Raw genomic sequence first — 18,894 nt, 5'->3', positions numbered from 1 at the left:
TGTGTGTGTGTGTGTGTGTGTGTGTGTATGTGTGTGTATGAAGGTGTATATGTGTTTGTGTGCTTGTGTGTGTGTGTGTGTGTGTGTGTGTGTGTGTGTGTGTGTGTGTGTGTGTGTGTGTGTGTGTGTGTGTGTGTGTGTGTGTGTGTGTGTGTGTGTGAACGTGTATATCTGTGTGTGTGTGTGTGTGTGTGTGTGGGTGTGTGTGTGTGTGTGTGCAGAATAAGCTCATGTGTACGTATTGTCTATTCTGTGCAATGTATTTTATAAATGCGGACACAAATAAAGACATTGAAATGTGTGTGTGTGTGTGTGTGTGTGTGTGTGTGTGTGTGTGTGTGTGTGTGTGGGTGTGTGTGTGTGTGTGTGTGTGTGTGTGTGTGTGTGTGTGTGTGTGACTTTGCCAATGGTTGATGAGAGAAACAGCAGGGGGTTGGGGTTGCTTACAGTGGAAAATATTTTTGAGGGGATCAATGTGGAAAGTTTGAACCTGCTGACAGTTCATTTGCTTTCTTTTTTTTGCTAAAGGAGAGTTTGTGTGATGACAATACTACACACTTTCCATCTTGTGCCTGTTTTTGTAAATATAGGGCCCGGCTGAACCTAATTACAAGCCCTATCTGTCCACTGATTGTGTACTCTGTAAAGAGAAACAAAACATTAAATTGACTTCAAGCAAGGGCATCCAACTTCTAATCTGCTTGTTTGGGTCAGGGGCCAACACTTCCCTTGTTTCACATCTTCCCCTTCCTCTGGTCTAACATCTCCCACACACCTACAGCCAAGGTCAATGTGTAGGATAAGGAAACTCTCTTGAAATGTCTCCAATCTGTTTCCCAACGGCGTTGTTTCGGGAACGCCAGTGTTCAGCAGCCGAATCGCTCTCATTTCATGTGGAATAACCTAGGAATCAGCAAGTCATCTTTCACATGGGGACGACTGGAACCAAAACATACATGACACTCGGCTGACCCGTCGCTGTGCAAAGAAAGCTTAAAAAACAAAACACAAAACCAACAATGCTTGGACATGTACAATAGCCTGAAAGGAAACAATGTCAACTTCCCTCCTGAGAAAATCAAAAAGCAAAACAAAAACAAACAACCCTCATTACACGAGGATGAGGAAGGCAGGATGTTAAGAGAGGAGGTGAGTTATGGACAATTCTCACATTCCACAGCTAGCTTCGCTTAGCTAGCAGCACTGGTAGAACTAGCGCTGTGTCCGGAACCAGCACTGTGCTCTAAGGCTATAGGACCCCCCCCCCTCCCCCCATACCACCCCTCTCGTTTCACTGGCCAAACATACTGGCCCGCTGCCAAGCCAAGAGAAAAGAACACGAATAAAAGCATGTATCCAGCCACGGGCTATTGTCCGGTCTGACTCTAGTACCCAAACAGACAACAAACAGTGTTGTTGGAGAGGAGGAGGGGGGGGGGGGGGGGGGGGGGGGGGTAGTAACAGTGCTGTTTGTTCCTCTCCAACGGACATTGGCATTTCCTGTACAGAGAGACGCTGTGGAATATTTTTGCCAGACAGTGCCCCCAGAAGAGCCCAGTTTACTGTTTATACATCTTCACGCTCACTGAAGATACTGACTGGTCTAGCTTGTTTCTTGCTTTCTTCTTGACTGGATCACCTTATTTGCATAAGGTGCATTTTCTATACGTCTACCTAACCCCGTTATTAACCCCTCATAGGCCACCAAATAGGGCCTGGGCCCCGTCCAAGGTACATTGTTTGAGGAGCCTGGCCCCTGGGGCCTCTGGAGCGTGTCCTTGGACTGTGGGTCCTCTCCTGGGACCATTCCATTCTAAGTAAATACATAAATAAACCTCTATCTGTGAAGAACCTTCACGTCCAATGGCCCCCTGGAGTCGTTCAGGAACCCGGGCCCCAAGGGCCTCTGGGACCCGTTCTTGGAATGAGGACCTCCCTAGGTAATTTTGGCTTCTGTGGGCCTTAACGTTAACCCTAAAACCAAACGCTAACCCTCAAACCAAAAATTTAAAACCCTAACCTTAACAGAAGACCAAACCCCCAAAAACTAACCCCAATAGAAACCCTAACACCTAGCCTTAATTGAAAACCCTAACCTCAACCAAAGACCAAACCCTAAAACCCATCTCTAAGAGAAACTCTAACCCTTAACCAACGGTAAGCAGAAACCCTTACCCTACCATAAAACCTTACCCTAATACTACCACCAACCCTAGTACTATCCCAGATACCCTGTAGTTCAGGGGTCTAAGACTCACGGCCCAGGGGCCAATTGAGGCTCGCGGGATGATATTTTGTGGCCCCCTACTTGACATCAAAATTTAGTGTTAGTGCGGCCCGCGCATTGTTGTCAAACGCACATTTTTGCTGAGTGGCTTGCCACGCTTTTTTATCACTTGTGATAGGGTGACCAGATGTCCCGGTTTTGCCGGGAAAGTCCCGATTTTGAGTAGCGTGTCCCGAGTCCAGACAAAAGCCAAAGGACGCTAAAATGTCTCGGTTTCCACCAACCGCTATGAAATGTCCCGTTGTCAGCGATTACATAGCCAACGTGATCTAATTAAAGCCACATCATTAACTTAGATTGGGTCAGTGGTGCTCCTTTTTTTATGTGGAATACTTGATACGGCCTGGATGCCAGCCTGACCCAGACTCTACCTTCAGCGGCCCCCAGGTAAGTTCAGTTTGAGACCCCTGCTGTAGATCATACTTGCCAAATAAAAAGGCAATTTCACTAATTTCCTCATCAAATTAGTTTCCATTTTGAAATCTAGGTTCTGCATGGCACACTCACAGGGAACAAACAACATCAAGGCTTGAAGTTCTGATACAAAATGTACATTTATTTATTTCGATGCATCTTGTAATACATGCTGTTGCATTTATTCATTTTCTTATTTGTGCAAACCTGCCTGACACTCAGGGAAAGAAAAAGACACCGGGAATGGGATTCATGGAAAACATGGTGTTACAAAAACAAAAATATTAAATGTTTTTACATTCATACCATAAAATAAAAAAAAACAGCAAAGAATATTCTACAGAATAATTAAACACAATATACAGTTCAGTACTTTTACTTTCAGGAAACACTCCAAACCCTTCAGTGGACATACACATCACAAAATAATATTAATAATCATTATCTTTTCACCCCTTTACTTTATAGTGGCGTTTACAAAATGGACACCTTAATTACTTTAACAAATTTGTGCAACTTGTGCAAGAGCAAACAAAAAAATAAACATACAAACCAACGAATATACAACAATGTGTATCCTTTAAATCGGCACCGTTAAGAAAAAATCTTGTGTCACCAAATTACCTAAAGTGGTTAACGTGAGTTCAGTGGGTGTTTAACTGCTTTTAACCTTTGGTGTCTCCGTACAGAAGTGCTCTTAATAGTCCATAGCAAAGACCTTTGCCAAACGTGTGTGTTGAATTTCCAAAACAGGAAATAAAAAGGAATAATTCTTGAACAAAAAAAACACAAAGATAAATAAAACACATAAAATGACGGGGGACAGTGGTTGTCTGCTTAGGCACTCTCTCTCTCTCTCTGTCTGTCTCTCGCTCTCCCAGTTCATTCTTTGGCTGCGTCTCACAGACGTCTGTTCGGCACCCTGGGTTACCTTCATCATCACCGCATCAGAAAGGCATTGTGGGGGGAGTGAGGCTTGCCCGGGATTCGACCCCGTGACTGAAGAAGCCAAGTCATTTTGGGGTGAAAGCACTTGCTGAGCAAAGACACAGAAACAACCCCCAAAGAAACAATCTTTCCTATGAAAGCATTTTTGTTTTTTTTTGTTTCGTTTTTTCAGACGACGCCAGGAACCAGAAAGCTTAGGGTTTGGGGGCTACCAACCAAAACAGTTATCCCGTTATAGTCCAGGTCTGTGGTCTCTTTCCCACCCTCACACCCTCCCAGTGTGGGCAAACGGTCCACAGTATAACACTCCCTCCAATACCCCCCCCACCTCCACAAAGTCTTCTCCGTCTCTTCATCGTCAACAATGCCTTCACTTGATTCATCCCCGTTAATTCGCATCCATCACAGACACAGAAGCATGCATCGACGGCCTTGACAACACGCGCATGCACAAAACACACGCGCGTGCACGCTCAAGTCACAGCAGTAGCAGCAGCAGCAGCAGCATAAAAAAGGCACAGGCCAGCCATTCCAACGCCATCAGGACCATCCAAGACCACAACACGCCTCAAACCGTCCCCAACGCTCCACCAAGAGAGTCCATCCATCTCCGACCTCCTCCACCCTCAGCAGATGAGCTCGTGCTGGAGGTCCGGCCGCGTGGAGAAGGGCGTGTCGCAGGAGGGGAAGGGGAAGGCGTTGCGCCCCGCCTTGAGGTCGCCCTGGCCGGGGCAGCAGGGGAGGAAGGGGCCGGGGCCCTCGGGCGACTCGGGACAAGCGGGGCTCTCGGGTTCCGACTCGGACTGGCTGGTCTCGGGCTCGTCCAGGAAGTCGTGCCGGCTGCCGCTGTTGGTGCTGGTGGTGGTGGTGCTGCCGCTGGTGGTGGTGGTGGTGCTGGTGGTGGTGCTGGCATGGCGGTGGAGGACGTGGGAGTGGGGGGCGGGGCTGTGCGGCGAGGGCAGGAGCAGCAGCCAGGGGTGGTTGAGGCATTCCTCGGCGGTGGCCCGCTTCCTGAACACATAAAAAAAAAACACACAAACGCACACAGTGAGTGCGAGCGGAAATTCCTCGATCGCGGTTTACACAAGCGACGGCCGTCCCCCTCCGCCCGACCTAATCCTGCTCCTCTCGGACGCACAGACGGGTGACCCCCCGGTTAACATAACACAACAGCCCCCCAAATGAGTTTTCGTCCGATAATTACTCACAAAGACAGGAATTTTTCAATACATTGTGGTCACAAATTGAGGCCGCCTGTGTTGGGATCGTGTGTTATCAGATCGTGTCAGGGGTTAAGAAAATACAGGGGGGGGGGGGGGGGGGGGGGGGGGGGCGACCTCTTTTGTTCTCTGCTTCTCTTGGTGCAAGAACACAGCTGTCATCGCCAATAATGTTCGGCGGTGGCTAGACGTCCAAAAACTGTTTTGTGAGAAAATATTGAGTATTAAGAGTGTTCTTGTTTTCCTTTCTTTAACTCTTCGGTTTTTTTATGCAGCTTCAAAAAAGCGGTCGAGGTTAGCAACTGCTTCAGAAGAGATATTCATATATTCAGAAGTTATTCTAAACAGTACCTTTGGCCAAAATGTTTAGGGGAAAAGGCATTGCCTCCAATCTATAACCAAAGAGTAGTCGATTTGATTACATTTACATCCCACCACCAATTTTCTTTGTAAATAAGGAACTAGACATTTTCTTGTCAGTGACGCAAGCGATCCATTTTTACATCCACACCACAACGATGTTGACAGGTTGGCTGCTGGGGCAACGCTACCTTGACTCATATCCTCTCTGCGTGTGAATCAGCTCTGAGTGACGCCTGTCAAACCATAAATCGGATCCAAAGATATACACGTCAGCCTTCCGGTGAACTAAATAAAAAATGCCCCAAAAAAGCCCCGAGTCATTCGGAAGGTTTCTCACCGTGGGTTCTTCACCAGCAGGGACCGGATGAAGTCGACGGCGGGCGCGGAGACGCCGTCGAACACGTCCTGGGAGTAGTCCACGCTGACCTGGGAGATGTTGAGGAAGGTCTCCTGCTTGTTGTCTCCCACGAACGGGGACTCGCCCGTCAGCATGACGTAAGTCAGGACGCCGATGCTCCTGGGTCACACGGAGGGAAGAGGAGGAAAACTATTAATGAAATAATTCCAAACGGGAGCGTCCTGGTGGCTCACCGGGTAGAGTCATGCGTACCATTAAGGCCCAGTCCTTATCGCAGGGACCCGGGTTCGATTCCTGCCCGGGTTCCTTTGCTGTATGTCCTCCCCTCTACCTCCCATACCTTCCTGTGTATCCCACTCTTTCATAATAATGTTAAAAATCGCCCCTTATATTCTCTTGTGTTCTCTCCTATCTTTGTTTTTAAATAATCATCGCCTACTTCTGCTCAAGCTAAATGAGAACATTTTGAGGACGGACACATGGAGTCGTGGACAGGAAACAGGAAAAGGTGAGGAAAACTGACCAAGTAGTTGTGAATGTGTGCTGCGTCACACACACACGTGCGTGTGTGTCTGTCTCTCTGTGTGCTTCTATCCGTCTGAGATTATGTGATTCACTGGTAATACCTCAAAATTAGGAAACATTTAGTAACCATTAGTTAACATTAGTTAATGGAGTACTAAGCATTATCGTAAAGCATTAGCATAAGGGTTAGGGGTTAAGGTTAGGGGTCAGGGCAAACCTAACCCTATAATGTATAAATGTATTAGTAAATGATTCCCAGACCGTTACTTATCTGTTAATTAACTAATGTACCCATATTGTAAAGTGTGACGGAATCAATTGTAAACTCACCACATGTCTGTCGCAGTGCTGATTGGCTCATAGTTGAGGATCTCGGGAGCTGCAGCAAAAATCAAACACACGATAGTTAATAACAAGCACACAACACAACGAAACACCAACGGAACTCATCGTCCGAGCTTTGAGCACCGACGAAACGGTTTTGTCGCCGTAACTCACCGACATATTCGGGGGTTCCCAGAATCTCCCGTATCTCTGACACGTTGTCCACGCACCGGGACAACCCGAAGTCCACGATGCGGATGTCTCCCAGGGGCTGCGCGCTGGTCAGCAGGATGTTCTGAGGCTGGGGGGGAGGAGGGCACGAGAACAACAACAAAGTGTTAATTTAGCACCGCAACAGCAGCCTCTGCAAAGCTATCTTTACTACGGAAAAGGGTTCTAAGAGGATTCGAGTCTGGTTACATCAACCCACTCCAGCAGCTGTTCATTTGAGCCCTAGATCATCCTCTAAGCCAATCAGAGAAGGGAAAACATGTGACGTGGCGGCTCGTTAGCCAATTACAGGTCCGAAAATTGATCGGTGAGCAACAAAGTTAGGTGTGCCTCACTTTCAGTAAACCTACGTCAGGAATTAAATCCAGTACATATTTTGTTTGGAAAGTTTGGTTGGGTTCCATTCTGAATAAAGAATGAGACGGAATATGAACAATTTGGTCCTTACTTTGAGATCCAGGTGGACCACGTTGCTCCGGTGGAGACAGGCCACGCCCGTCAGGATCTGCCTGGCGAGTCGGACCACATCCTTCTCCGTGAAGGCCTCGTCGTTGTCGGCCACACACTGGTGGAAGATCTCCCCACCGGCCGCACTGTGAGGAGGAGGAGGAGGAGGAGGAGGAGGAGGAGGAGGAGGAGGAGGAGGAGGAGGAGGAGGAGGAGGAGGAGGAGGAGGAGGAGGAGGAGGAAATGGTTGAGAAAAGTGGAATGACCCTTTCGCTGATAACACTTTTTTTTTTACTCAAAAAGGAGTGATGATAGAGTGTTCCACGGGTTGTGCAGAAACAACCTCTTCCTCTCTACACCCAAAAACAAAACAAAAAAAGGTACAAAAAAAATCATTATCAGTCGTGTGACTGACATTATCGATGTCCTGTTAGTACAGTCAAAGAACAGCAGCACAATGTCAAAGTCCGTTCCACTCGGGTCATGAAAATAAAGAGAATGACATAACAGCCTTCCTGTCTGTTTGCGTGTACTTTGGCTCCGGGCACCAGGAGTCTTCACATGGCTGCACAATCAGCATGTGACTCCCTGCAGAGAGGCTAATACTGGTACTTTAACATGTTCTGACCCCGGGGTTTATGACTGAGAGATATGGGTTGTCTTCAACAGCTTGATTAGTCTCTCTCCCTCTCTCTATCTCTCTCTCTCTAAACCAGGTCCATTCCAAATCTGATAACCAGAACAGCCTGGTGGGAAACAACGACAGACTTATTACTGGACTTGGAGAGGATAACCAAAAGGATGGAAGAAAACTAATGATAAAAACACATGAAACATTGAGGAACATGTACATGTTCCCTTCCTCAATGTTTCATGTGTTTTATCATTTGTTTGGGAACATTACACCCAACCAGTAAACCAGTAAGAAACGTTCAATATTGGGGGCAAATTGGCCTCCGGGAAGAAAGAGATTTTATACATTCTGAACATTCCTCTGATGCCCGTGTTTTTCGACTGCGGCTAAGAGGTTGCTCTGAGCATACAAAAATGGCCGGTTCCTGGCAAATGACTACTCTTGGACATGTGATAAAAAGAGAAAAACAATTGTGACATACACACATGTTTTTTATTGTCGGGGGGGGGGGGGGGCAAAAATTCTCCTGCAGATTGCCCTGGGCAGGTCTGTTACATAACCCGCATGGCCAAATCCAGCCCCTCAATCCTCACCATCCTCAGCTGTGAAAACACAAAGCTCTTTCTTTTTTTAACCTTGATGGGATATTCGTCACCGGTGTGCAAGTCTACCATTTACGTCAAAATGCTACCTGACCCGCAGCTCACCCCATTCTAGAGCAGGATTGTCTAGCGGTTAGGGTGGAAACTGACTAAGGAACGGGGTTCGATCCCCAAAGTCTGCAGTTAAACCCTTAGGCCCCCATGAGCCAGAGACCTTCCCATTACCAGATAGCAAACGGTAATAAATAGCAGTTCATCCCACCCATTGCTCCCATGAGACGGTGGGCCCCTGCGTTCTGGTTCGGATTTGCGAGGGTGGGGTTAGCGAGAGGAGAGGATATGAAAGACATGTGGATGGGCGTTTGAAGTGGATCCTTGATTCGACTTTTGCCAAAGCCGCCATTCTTAAGGTGTTACGGTGCAGTGCCTCTCGTTTAAGGTCAGGCGCATCGTGTCAGGAACCCGGTAGAGGTTAACGTGGAGCGTCGAGGGTAAAGGGGCCAGCTTTGAACTGTTGTGATGGTGGGGGAACATCAGGTGTTTTGGGTGAAACACGTTCGGAGGAATCCTAGCTCGTTACGAAAGGGGCCCCCCCCGTGGGAGGAGGCGACCTGATAAGAGACATCGTGTTGAAAAGATCAAACGCATTCTGGCTAAAACGTAAAAAAAAAAGAAGAAGAAAGAATGTAAACGCTGTCGCTTTCAACTTTTTTTTGCAGGCCCATTCATAACACACCACGTGTAAGGTACATGGAGCCCGAGGACTGCTTTCAAAATAATTTAACTGAAACTTACAACAATTATTTAGAGAGCACTTTTCATCAGGTGATGGCGGATCGGTTGAGCGGTTCACCGCTCTGGGTCCAATTCCTCAAAACAACAACATTGGCTGACGGAGCTGAATGTCTGGCTGGCCGCCCAAACTGGGCTCTCGTTGACGTCAGCTCAGGAGCGCTGCGTCAGCTGCCCTCTCCCTGGACTTAACCCGTCCGCGGGCAGCGCCGGGGGCCTCCGATGACAAAGCATCGCCGGACTTGGCTACAGGGAGGCTATTACTGTCCTGGGTTTCTGGGACATTCCAAAGCACAGGTAAAACCCATGTGCTCACCCAACGGAGCAATCAAAAGGAAAAGTTATCAAAACGCACGTACGTACAGTACTGCATTTACCAGAACATAAGTGCTGATCTGATTAAGCATAGTCATAAAGCGTTCCTCACCAGACTCATAGATTAGTGAGGCTCCGTCGAGATGAAGCTAAACTGTTGAGGGTTGGGTTGTATGATTAGATTAAGCCATGATTTAGGGCCATTTAATAAAACAAAAGGCCCATGGGCTAGAGGAGCACCTGCTTGACTGGAAGGATCATCCAACGGACCGAGTGGCTGTATATCGCAGTGGAGAAGTGTGCGCTGATGAGTCTGAGGATTTCCTTTATCATCCGCAGCATAATAGAGGAGCTGGAGGTCACACGGGTGCATGTTGTTTCAAAACAGCGCCGGTGCACGCCTGCTTTTGTGTGGAGACAAGTGCACCCGCATGGCGGTTCCATGGCCATCGTCTAGAGTCTAGACACTAAAAGTGACACTTGTTGTGATCACCTGCAAAGGCTAGTGATGCAACATTTTTGTGTTGTACTGGAATATGTACTGGAATATATTGGAAAAATAATTAGTCAAGCGCACATTTGAGGCCATCGTCATATAGAGTTTAAGATAGAGGATGACTAAGGCAACAGTGAGAGGAAGGGGTTAACAGAAAAAAGCTCAACTTCACTCTACGGCAAAAAAGTGTGGTCCAACGTTGTAGAAATGACGCAGGCTGACTGGTTATTACAAAAGGGTTCTCTGGAACGTAGTCATTAAGTTAGGGGGGGGCGGGGGGGGCTGTGGCGTTGATGCAGACGGGAGATATAAGGCCACGAGATGAATAGACTTTAAATGGCTCGCTTTGAGTATTTGAGTCGCTTCCAGTCTCTGCGGTAGGGCCAAGGATGTGGTCGCGGGCTCGCGCTTTTAAAAAAAGGCAGTGTGTTGATGCGCTACTTATGAGGCTGCATGACTGTTAAACCCGCATGAGATGGAAAAAAGCGGGTATGAAGATGTCACGGTCGGGCCATTTTGCATTCACCGGCAAAAAGGTCTGCAAAGTGTGCGCTGGTCTGCATGGTCAAACAGGAACAACCTCTTTTTATAAATGTCTATGTCTGAAATGCATCCATGTGCTGTAGAATTTCAATGTTATCTATCTATCTGAGCCCTTGTCAAGCACTAAGTGGTATTGCACTGTTTTGCACTGGCTGAAACTACTTCCTACTTCTCCCCCCGAGGAGGTGGGGGCAGGGGGGGTAGGGGGGCAGGGGGGTAGGGGGTGTGTGCAGAGGAGAGCAAGATTTCTTAACTAAACAAGCAAGAAAACGTCCCCTCCCTCCCGAAGTTTTAAGTGCTGCATCTCACGCACCTGTGATTGACAGGCAAGATGGATTCCCCAACCAACCAGGGAAGAGCACTGCAGCGTTCATACCCTCTTTCACACTTCAGTCAGGGGTCAGAGGTCAAAACCCCTTCACAAAAGTAAAAAAAAAAAAAGAGAAAAAAAGGACAGGACAGCAGCCTTCCTTTATTCTTCAGCAGTAGCATTCCATGTCTGGGATGGGGAACAGCTGAACAGGGGATGGGAAGGGGAGCGGGTGGGTGGGTGGGTGTTTGTCAGGGGGGGGTTTCCTGCCACTGCGGTGGGCTATTTAGAAGGGTCAGCAGAGGACATGGCCCCAGGAGCAGACAATGAAAGGTAATTAGGGTCATAAAGATGCAACGTGTTCTTAAGCAAACGGCGTCTTTGAGAACCACGTTGGAGATGCAGGGAGGCGACCGGCGGGGTGCAACTGGGATCATGGGGGGTTAAGGATGACAATGGTTTCGTTACCGTTGCCAGATAATGAAAAGGGTAACTTTATTACCTTCTTGGGACGGGGGAAAAATCCACTTAAATACGTAAACAAAACTGAAAAGGAAACCGTGCAGGAAACCAAAACCAAACGAACAGGGACACATCCTGTAGTGAGACATTTAAACGGGCTTCCTGACAACCATCTATCTCGACCCGATTCAGGGTAGAAACAAAACTAAACAAAGAAAAACCGGCAGCAATCTGACCTCCTTTAAAGGCCACGTATCGCACAAAAAACACTGTGGAGGCACGCTATGCAGAGAAGCAGCTGTTAGCTCGGTTACCCGAAGCGCCACAGACAGGAAGCTGAGGTGTCGCTGGAGCAGCAGCACATCACACCCAGAGCGAAGGTTTCTGCTGAAAATAAACCCAAAATGAAATGAGGGCTGACATTCCCGTCACTCAACGTCCTGTCTGCACCCGACAGGCGGTTTTTCAATCAAGCACGCTACACGATGATTTGATTATTAAAAACTCCCTACCCTATGTTAGACACAGGGCTGGGGAGGGTCGACACACGTGCTGGAAGATTTTTGTAGCAAAACAGCGAAAAAGATTTCAACAGTCATTGCGAATTCATCGGGTTTGATCTAAATGGATATCGCTTTCCTGATGAAAAATAATGACCTCACCGGGGTTTGGAGCGTTTTCCACCACCTGTCCTGAGCTATAGTCAAGAACAACATAAGTCTTGGTTTAAGAAAAGCCTGTTAGATTATCATTCCTGACATTCCCGACTACCAGCGACGGCAGTGGCAGCGCACCAGCCTCGCGTTTTCGGTGTGTGCCGTAATAGTGAAGGTAATCACACAGGATTGAGAAAAAGCACAGGCACACACAACGTTAACACAGCCATATTCAATTTGTCTGGTCTTCTTCGGTATAAGCCAGTGAGGCCCGGTTCCCCACCAGGCATATGGGGGCTTGTGGGTGGCTGCCGTTGTCTATCTAATGCCGTTGGCAATGGATAGATCCATTTGGATGAAAATAAAACTGTGTGCAAAAACAAAAAAATGGCTTGCATATTTGAACAGACTAATGAGTCATGTGCCACTACTACCACTAATCACTTAACGTGGTGCGATGTGTGTGGTAGCAGATCGACCCTTCAAAAGATAAATAACATTGGGGGAAGTTTGCGTTCTGAAACTATCTTTCAGACAATTTCCTTAGAAATTGTCTGAAACTATCTTTCAGACAATTTCCTTAGAAATTGTCTGAAACTATCTTTCAGACAATTTCCTTAGAAATTGTGTCTGGGCTCAGAAAAAAAAAAAAGAAAAAAAAAAGGAATTTGATGAAGCATCTTTCTAAGAAGCCATCTCTCCGTAAGCCTCCTCCTCCCCCCTGGTCTCTCACCACTCTAGCACCAGGATGATCTCCGTGGGGGTTTCGTAGACCTCGTGCAGGGCCACCACGTAGGGGTTGGCCCGGGCCGACTCCAGCACGGCGATCTCGTTCAGGACGTCGGCGCGGCAGTCCTGACCCTTGCGCCGCTTCCGCAGGAACTTGGCCGCGTGCTCCTTCCCCGTCGCCTTCTCCACGCACTTCTTCACCACCGCAAACTTTCCCCTGGGAAAACCCGAGAGGGAGAGAGAGACAGAGGGAGAGGAAATTAACAAGGCGGCTAAATAGTCGCAACCACATAAGACTTTTTCCCCCACATTTCTTTGGTCGAGAATAGTTCGGCACTTTCTCCCGCCGGCGCTCTATGACCGTTGTGGTGGATCGCATTCACTGGTGGTTTGGAAATGTTGGAAAAGGGAGAGAGGAGAGGGAGACACTCAAATTACAGTCTTCACGGTGAACTGAGGAAGGGAAGAATAAAAAACCAACAGAAGGTTGAAAACTAATGTATTAACATATCGTGCTGAATATGATTAGAAGGTGGGGTATCATTTAAATGATACAAAGAACATGAGTGGTATTAACCAATGGAGTTCAGCGGAGGAGATAATGGACCTGATTAAGAACTTGTTTAGGGCCCATAGGGCAGCCTGTCCTTTTGCAGATAAAGACGCTTGACAGTTGGTGGGCCAGCGTCCAAATAGAGGGTCCCGGGACCTGATAAGACTAATGCCGCCGATTTCAGTCAGAAAGCTAAAAAGGAGCCATGAGAGGGACAACAGGGCTTGCATCCCACCACAGCCCCCCTCCCCACCCTAACCAACCAAGCAGCCACATTGGTTGGTTTACGACCAAACTACATAATTAGGAGGACTAATCGTTGAGCGGTCCTGTCACTGGCCAGGTCCACTCTGTGTATATACGTTGATGGATTCATGACAGGGGCCAGGAGGGGGGTGGGGTCAGCCACCATGGGTGTGGGCAGGATGTCCGATGTGGAAGCGTCGCATCTCTCTCCCCGTGTGTCTGTATCCCACCGTAATAACCAGCCACCTCTCTCCCACACTGATAAAGAGGCCTGCTCTGCTTCCTTTTCTTATGGCTGACAGCAACCAGGGAACAAATGGGGAGAAGGGACATGGGGGGCCGTGGGTTGTTCTTTAGGATGTCTCCACCCCGGGACCCCTTTTGGCAGGACACCGTTTCTCTTTTGACAGCCACACAAAAGGGCCTGCTGCACGCTGACCGACCCCACACACACACACACACACACACACACACACACACACACACACACACACACACACACACTTCAGGGCAGGACCACCCAGCTGCCCACCAGAGTCAGATGGGCCAGGCAGGGATGGTGGCGGTGGATGCTGGAGGGAGTGGACACTACATCGTCCATATCACCACTATTGACCTTTCGATCCTCGGTGTGTCATCATTTGCAGCCCCAGAAAAAAAAAAAAACACTGAACCAGATGACATCATTCAGGTCTACCATTGAGTGATCACATAACAGAGGCCCAATACCCATAGCCTGTAGCCAGCTTATGAAAAAGAAAGACTGCTGCACCGTCTCGGTCACGCTCTAATGTTCAAAATAGGATGTGGGGAACCATGCAAAAGAGGTCCCATTGACAGGGTGCAGTGGTTTTTCCCACAAGGCTTCGCTGCACTCTACTAACCTAACCCTGTCAACACCTTTTCTTCCTTCATTAGCCATTTGACAAGTTAGAGGTACTAGCTCACCGTGGTGGCGGTCATGACACACACACACACACACACACACACACACACACACACACACACACACACACACACACACACACACACACACACACACACACACACACACACACACACACACACACACACACACACACACACACACGAAGGGGGGGCCACAGGGGGGGCTTGTACAGGGGGACCACAGGTCAAAGGGTACTTAACAAGGCCATCTCTGGCTGCGATCACACCCCGCCAAGTTCACCGGGCTTCCCCCAGTCATCACATCTAATGGGCTCTAATTCCACGCTGGGCCCCATGGGAGAGGCTTGGTTCTGTTGTGTTTCTGTCCCTCCCCAATCTGTGTGCAGTGAAAACAACAGGGCAGCTCTCCAAGGCAGACCAAACTCAGACGACCACTAATAGGTGCCTCCTGAAACACCCAGACGAGTCAATGGACCGCGCGAAAAACGCAACTCCGTTGCACATCTTTCTAGCCAGTCATAATGCCAAGGGAGCCATGCCACACACACACACACACACACACACACACACACACACACACACACACACACACACACACACACACACACACACACACACACACACACACACACACACACACACACACACACTGCCAGGGGATTGGCGGTTGGCTCACTGCCATGAGAACGCTGAGAAAGTAACAGAGTCTTGCAATGTGTGGGTGACAAAAAAAATGTAGTTGAGAAATGAGGCTTCCTGTTCTGCCGTGTTTTGTCTCCCCTGGGGGAGAGGGGAGGGAGGGAGGGGGGAGACAGGTCTGAAGTGCAACAACAGCTGACACCATCTCACACAGTCTGCAGCAGCATCTGCCTGTTCATCTGCTGCTCTTTAATTTCCATAAAACCAAAGTGACACACACACACACACACACACACACACACACACACACACACACACACACACACACACACACACACACACACACACACACACACACACACACACACACACACACACACACACACACACACACACACACAGCAGACCATAATCCTACTATAGTTCTGCATTTCTTAAAAAGCCTTTCAACACACATGAATTAGAAGGCGGAAAAGCATTATATTCAGAATAATTATTAAAAGGTAAATGGTAATAATTACAGTAACCTGCCCTGCGGTAATAAACCAATTTTTTCGGAAGGAACTTTCCAAAATCTTTTATGTTCTGATGCAGAAGTCCTCTTTAGAGTCAGGTTGTTGATGGATGAATCATATATGAAGCGGATACTGCACCAACATGTTTTATAATGTAATTGCCCATAGATGACCCACACAAAACTCCTGGAAATTCTAAGCCTTCCTGGGATACTCTGGATCGTGCTCTGTTCAGAAAGGTCAAATAAGATTGGTTGTTATTGGGGGACGGGGCTAAAACGCGCATCCGGTACAAGTCACATTCCTGCACCTAATGTGATTATGACCACCATGGATGTGGTCGGAATGTGATGGGAAGGGGGGGGGGGGGTGTCATGGCCTTACTTTTCATGGCAAACAACGGAAAAAACACACACACACACACACACACACACACACACACACACACACACACACACACACACACACACACACACACACACACACACACACACACACACACACACACACACACACACACACACACACTTTAATTTCCTGCGATGACATCACCTACTATTTCCAAAGTTAGGCCACTGGATGACAAGTCAGCCACAGTAACCGTGTCTCTGGGATGACATGAGCATGCACTTCACACTGCAGTGATAACTTGGTAGGTGACGAGAGGGCTAAATCTGTCCACAGCGACTAAAACAAATACTTACTGTGTCTCCAAAACACCTGCAATGTTTTCCCAAAAAATAAAGACCTATATCAAGCTAAATGTTCCGGCAGTTACAATGTATCACTAATATAACCACTTTTGTCAGAGCCCAACCTATGATCATAGCCAAACTTAGGAAGCCTTTAGAGCTAGTGATGAATTGTCAAGGAAGCCCCGCTGAGCTGAGCTCCAATTAACTCCTTAGCCTACTAGTGGTGAAGATGGGAAAATGGCTTGCTATTCAGCACGAATTCTGAAATATTGGATACAATAATAAGAAATAACATCCATGTGACAAGACTTGTACACAAAACAAATCAAATAATCTCCCCCCCCCCCCCCCCCCACCCATCAACCTTGATAAAAGGTCACCTTTTCATATCAAATGTAAACACATTCGTGCCAGCCGGTGTGTCAGCAGTCCTAAGAGTCAAGCGTTGTACTGTACATTTCCATTATCTTAAATAAACAATAGGCGGTAGAGAGCTGCATGATTCTGAGCTGGCAGCAAGTCCCAATAAACCCCTGCAAGTCTCCGTTCTAATCAACTTGATCGGACTAATAGCCCTCTGTATGCCGTGAGTGGCACGTGCAAATGGGATTGGATTAAATCGGATTACATCTTCAAGAAATTAGCAGATTTCAGTGTGCACGAGGGACAATGGTTCTTCTAAAAGGATCAAGTGCAGTGTCCATGTGATGTGTTCAGGTTGTTTCTTAAGAAGTCTTACCTGCCCAGTTCTTTGCCAACTAAATCATAATTTGCAGTGAAGGGATCGGTTCTTATTCTCGTATGGATTTTGGTCACCATCCCGTTCTTGCTCATCATCGGTGAATCAGGCATGTTCTCTGTCGTTACAGAAAAAAATACCTTCTTCCACACGCACGATACGGACTCAAATATTAAAGTCGCTTTGTTGATCCGCAAGTAAACACTTGCATGTTAGAATAAACTGTTGCCTACAGCAGCAGCCTAAGAAATATCCGCCGCTAATACGATATCCAAAGAAAATAAATGAATAAGTTCCGAAAACGGAGTTGCAGGACATTAACAGAGATAGCTGAGACAGTTTCGGTGAGACAAATTGGTTTGAATGCTGCTACACATTCCTCGTAATAAACTCCGTCCAAGGGACAGCCTCCTTGACTGACGCTCAGCCAATCACGTCGTTCCATCGAAAAGCCTGCAGTGGTACTGACTGACTGCGCGAGGGAGGATTGGAAGGTTCTGAGGTTTCCTATATATCAATAGCAGGAGAGGGGGTAAAAAATACCAGTATCTTTGTGATGAAAGTACGTTGAATTAGATCATCTAGACATTTCCTTGTACATCCCACGACTCTCTCTCTCTCTCTCTCTCTCTCTCTCTCTCTCTCTCTCTCTCTCTCTCTCTCTCCTCTCTCTCTCTCCCTCCCCCCTCTCTCTCCCTCTCTCTCTCTCTCTCCCCTCTCTCTCTCTCTCTCTCTCTCTCTCTCTCTCTCTCTCTCTCTCTCTCTCTCAATCAGACACTCACACACACACACACACACACACACACACACACACACACACACACACACACACACACACACACACACACACACACACACACACACACACACACACACACACTAACTGCCTCTAACTATCTCTCAGTGCATCTCATCATCTTCATATTACTCTTTTCCATGAGGGGGGCAATTACAGCAAGAACCACACAGCCCTCCAGAGATGCTGTGTGTCTATGTTGGACTTGATGTCACCATTGGATGCCCTATGAGGCTATTCTGGTACGTTGGTGGGCACTAGACAAGGCCCTGCGTCGTCTTGGCTCCCTTGGGTCCGAGTATCACCGTCCCTTATAAGTCTGAGTAGAACTTTCTGTATTTTATCAGGTGGCCCGCAGCCTGTTGAACATCAACAATCCTCCAGCCATCAATGTATTCTCCTTCTTAATCTTATCATTACTCTATGGTAGTGTTTGTCAAATGAGAAACTGATTCATAGCAATCTCTTAGCTATTGCTAATATATTGGTGCCATAAACAAAAAGAGGCACCAAAATAAGTCCAAGGGAAATTGGATGAAGATGTGTGTAATGCATTTGAGTGTACGGGCATTCAAATGAGCACAGTTGGACAGTCCTCTTTCTAACGCCACTCTAAACAAGTGTTTTATGCATTACATTATGGACAGAACCTGTGGAATTTTGATGTTTTCATCAAAGTAATTATTAGTGTTTAAGTTCTGTGTCATACGGGCCATCCCCAGATTTACACACAGGGGTCCTGGAGAAGAGACCAAATACAGAGATGCACCCTGAGATGTTTACCTATCTCTGAAACCCTTCATGGGACCTAACTAAGCACAGGACAAAATGCCCCCCACAAAAAAGAGACATTGTACCATAATAGACACAAAATAAATTGTCTTAAAATATTATTTCTTAGACTTTCAGTCTTTTTCCTTTGGCTCGGAACGCTGTTAAGAATGCAGGAAAACACTAATAATACATAAAATCATAACAGCCCAGCATTGTTCTGAGCGACCGTGTTTCTATTTCGGGGGGGGGGGGGGGGGGGGGGGGGGGGTTGGGTACGAGGCCACGGCCATTAAGAGTTATAGCCAGCGAGTTGCTATGGCGCCGGGTCACACGCCTAGCTGAGACCGTGTGTTACCGTGCACATGACTCCGA

The 18,894-nt window shown here is 47.5% G+C and overlaps 1 protein-coding gene across 1 annotated transcript; it reads right to left on the bottom strand.

The window, feature by feature from the left end:
• Nucleotides 1-2,360: 2,360 nt before the first annotated feature.
• stk17al (serine/threonine kinase 17a like) lies at nucleotides 2,361-17,335 on the bottom strand. The gene is made up of 7 exons (XM_056579133.1): nucleotides 16,953-17,335; nucleotides 12,661-12,873; nucleotides 7,119-7,263; nucleotides 6,614-6,740; nucleotides 6,446-6,494; nucleotides 5,570-5,749; nucleotides 2,361-4,660 (listed from the first exon to the last, which is right to left on the bottom strand). The coding sequence occupies exons 1-7, from the start codon at nucleotides 17,063-17,065 to the stop codon at nucleotides 4,276-4,278; spliced, it is 1,212 nt and encodes a 403-aa protein (XP_056435108.1). The 5' UTR covers nucleotides 17,066-17,335; the 3' UTR covers nucleotides 2,361-4,275.
• Between the last annotated feature and the right edge of the window lie 1,559 nt (nucleotides 17,336-18,894).

The sequence above is a fragment of the Gadus chalcogrammus genome, chromosome 2 (assembly GCF_026213295.1).
Source record: "Gadus chalcogrammus isolate NIFS_2021 chromosome 2, NIFS_Gcha_1.0, whole genome shotgun sequence".
Classification (NCBI taxonomy): domain Eukaryota; kingdom Metazoa; phylum Chordata; class Actinopteri; order Gadiformes; family Gadidae; genus Gadus; species Gadus chalcogrammus.
Note: the sequence above shows the minus strand (reverse complement) of the source record. Positions and strands in the feature narration are given on the sequence as shown.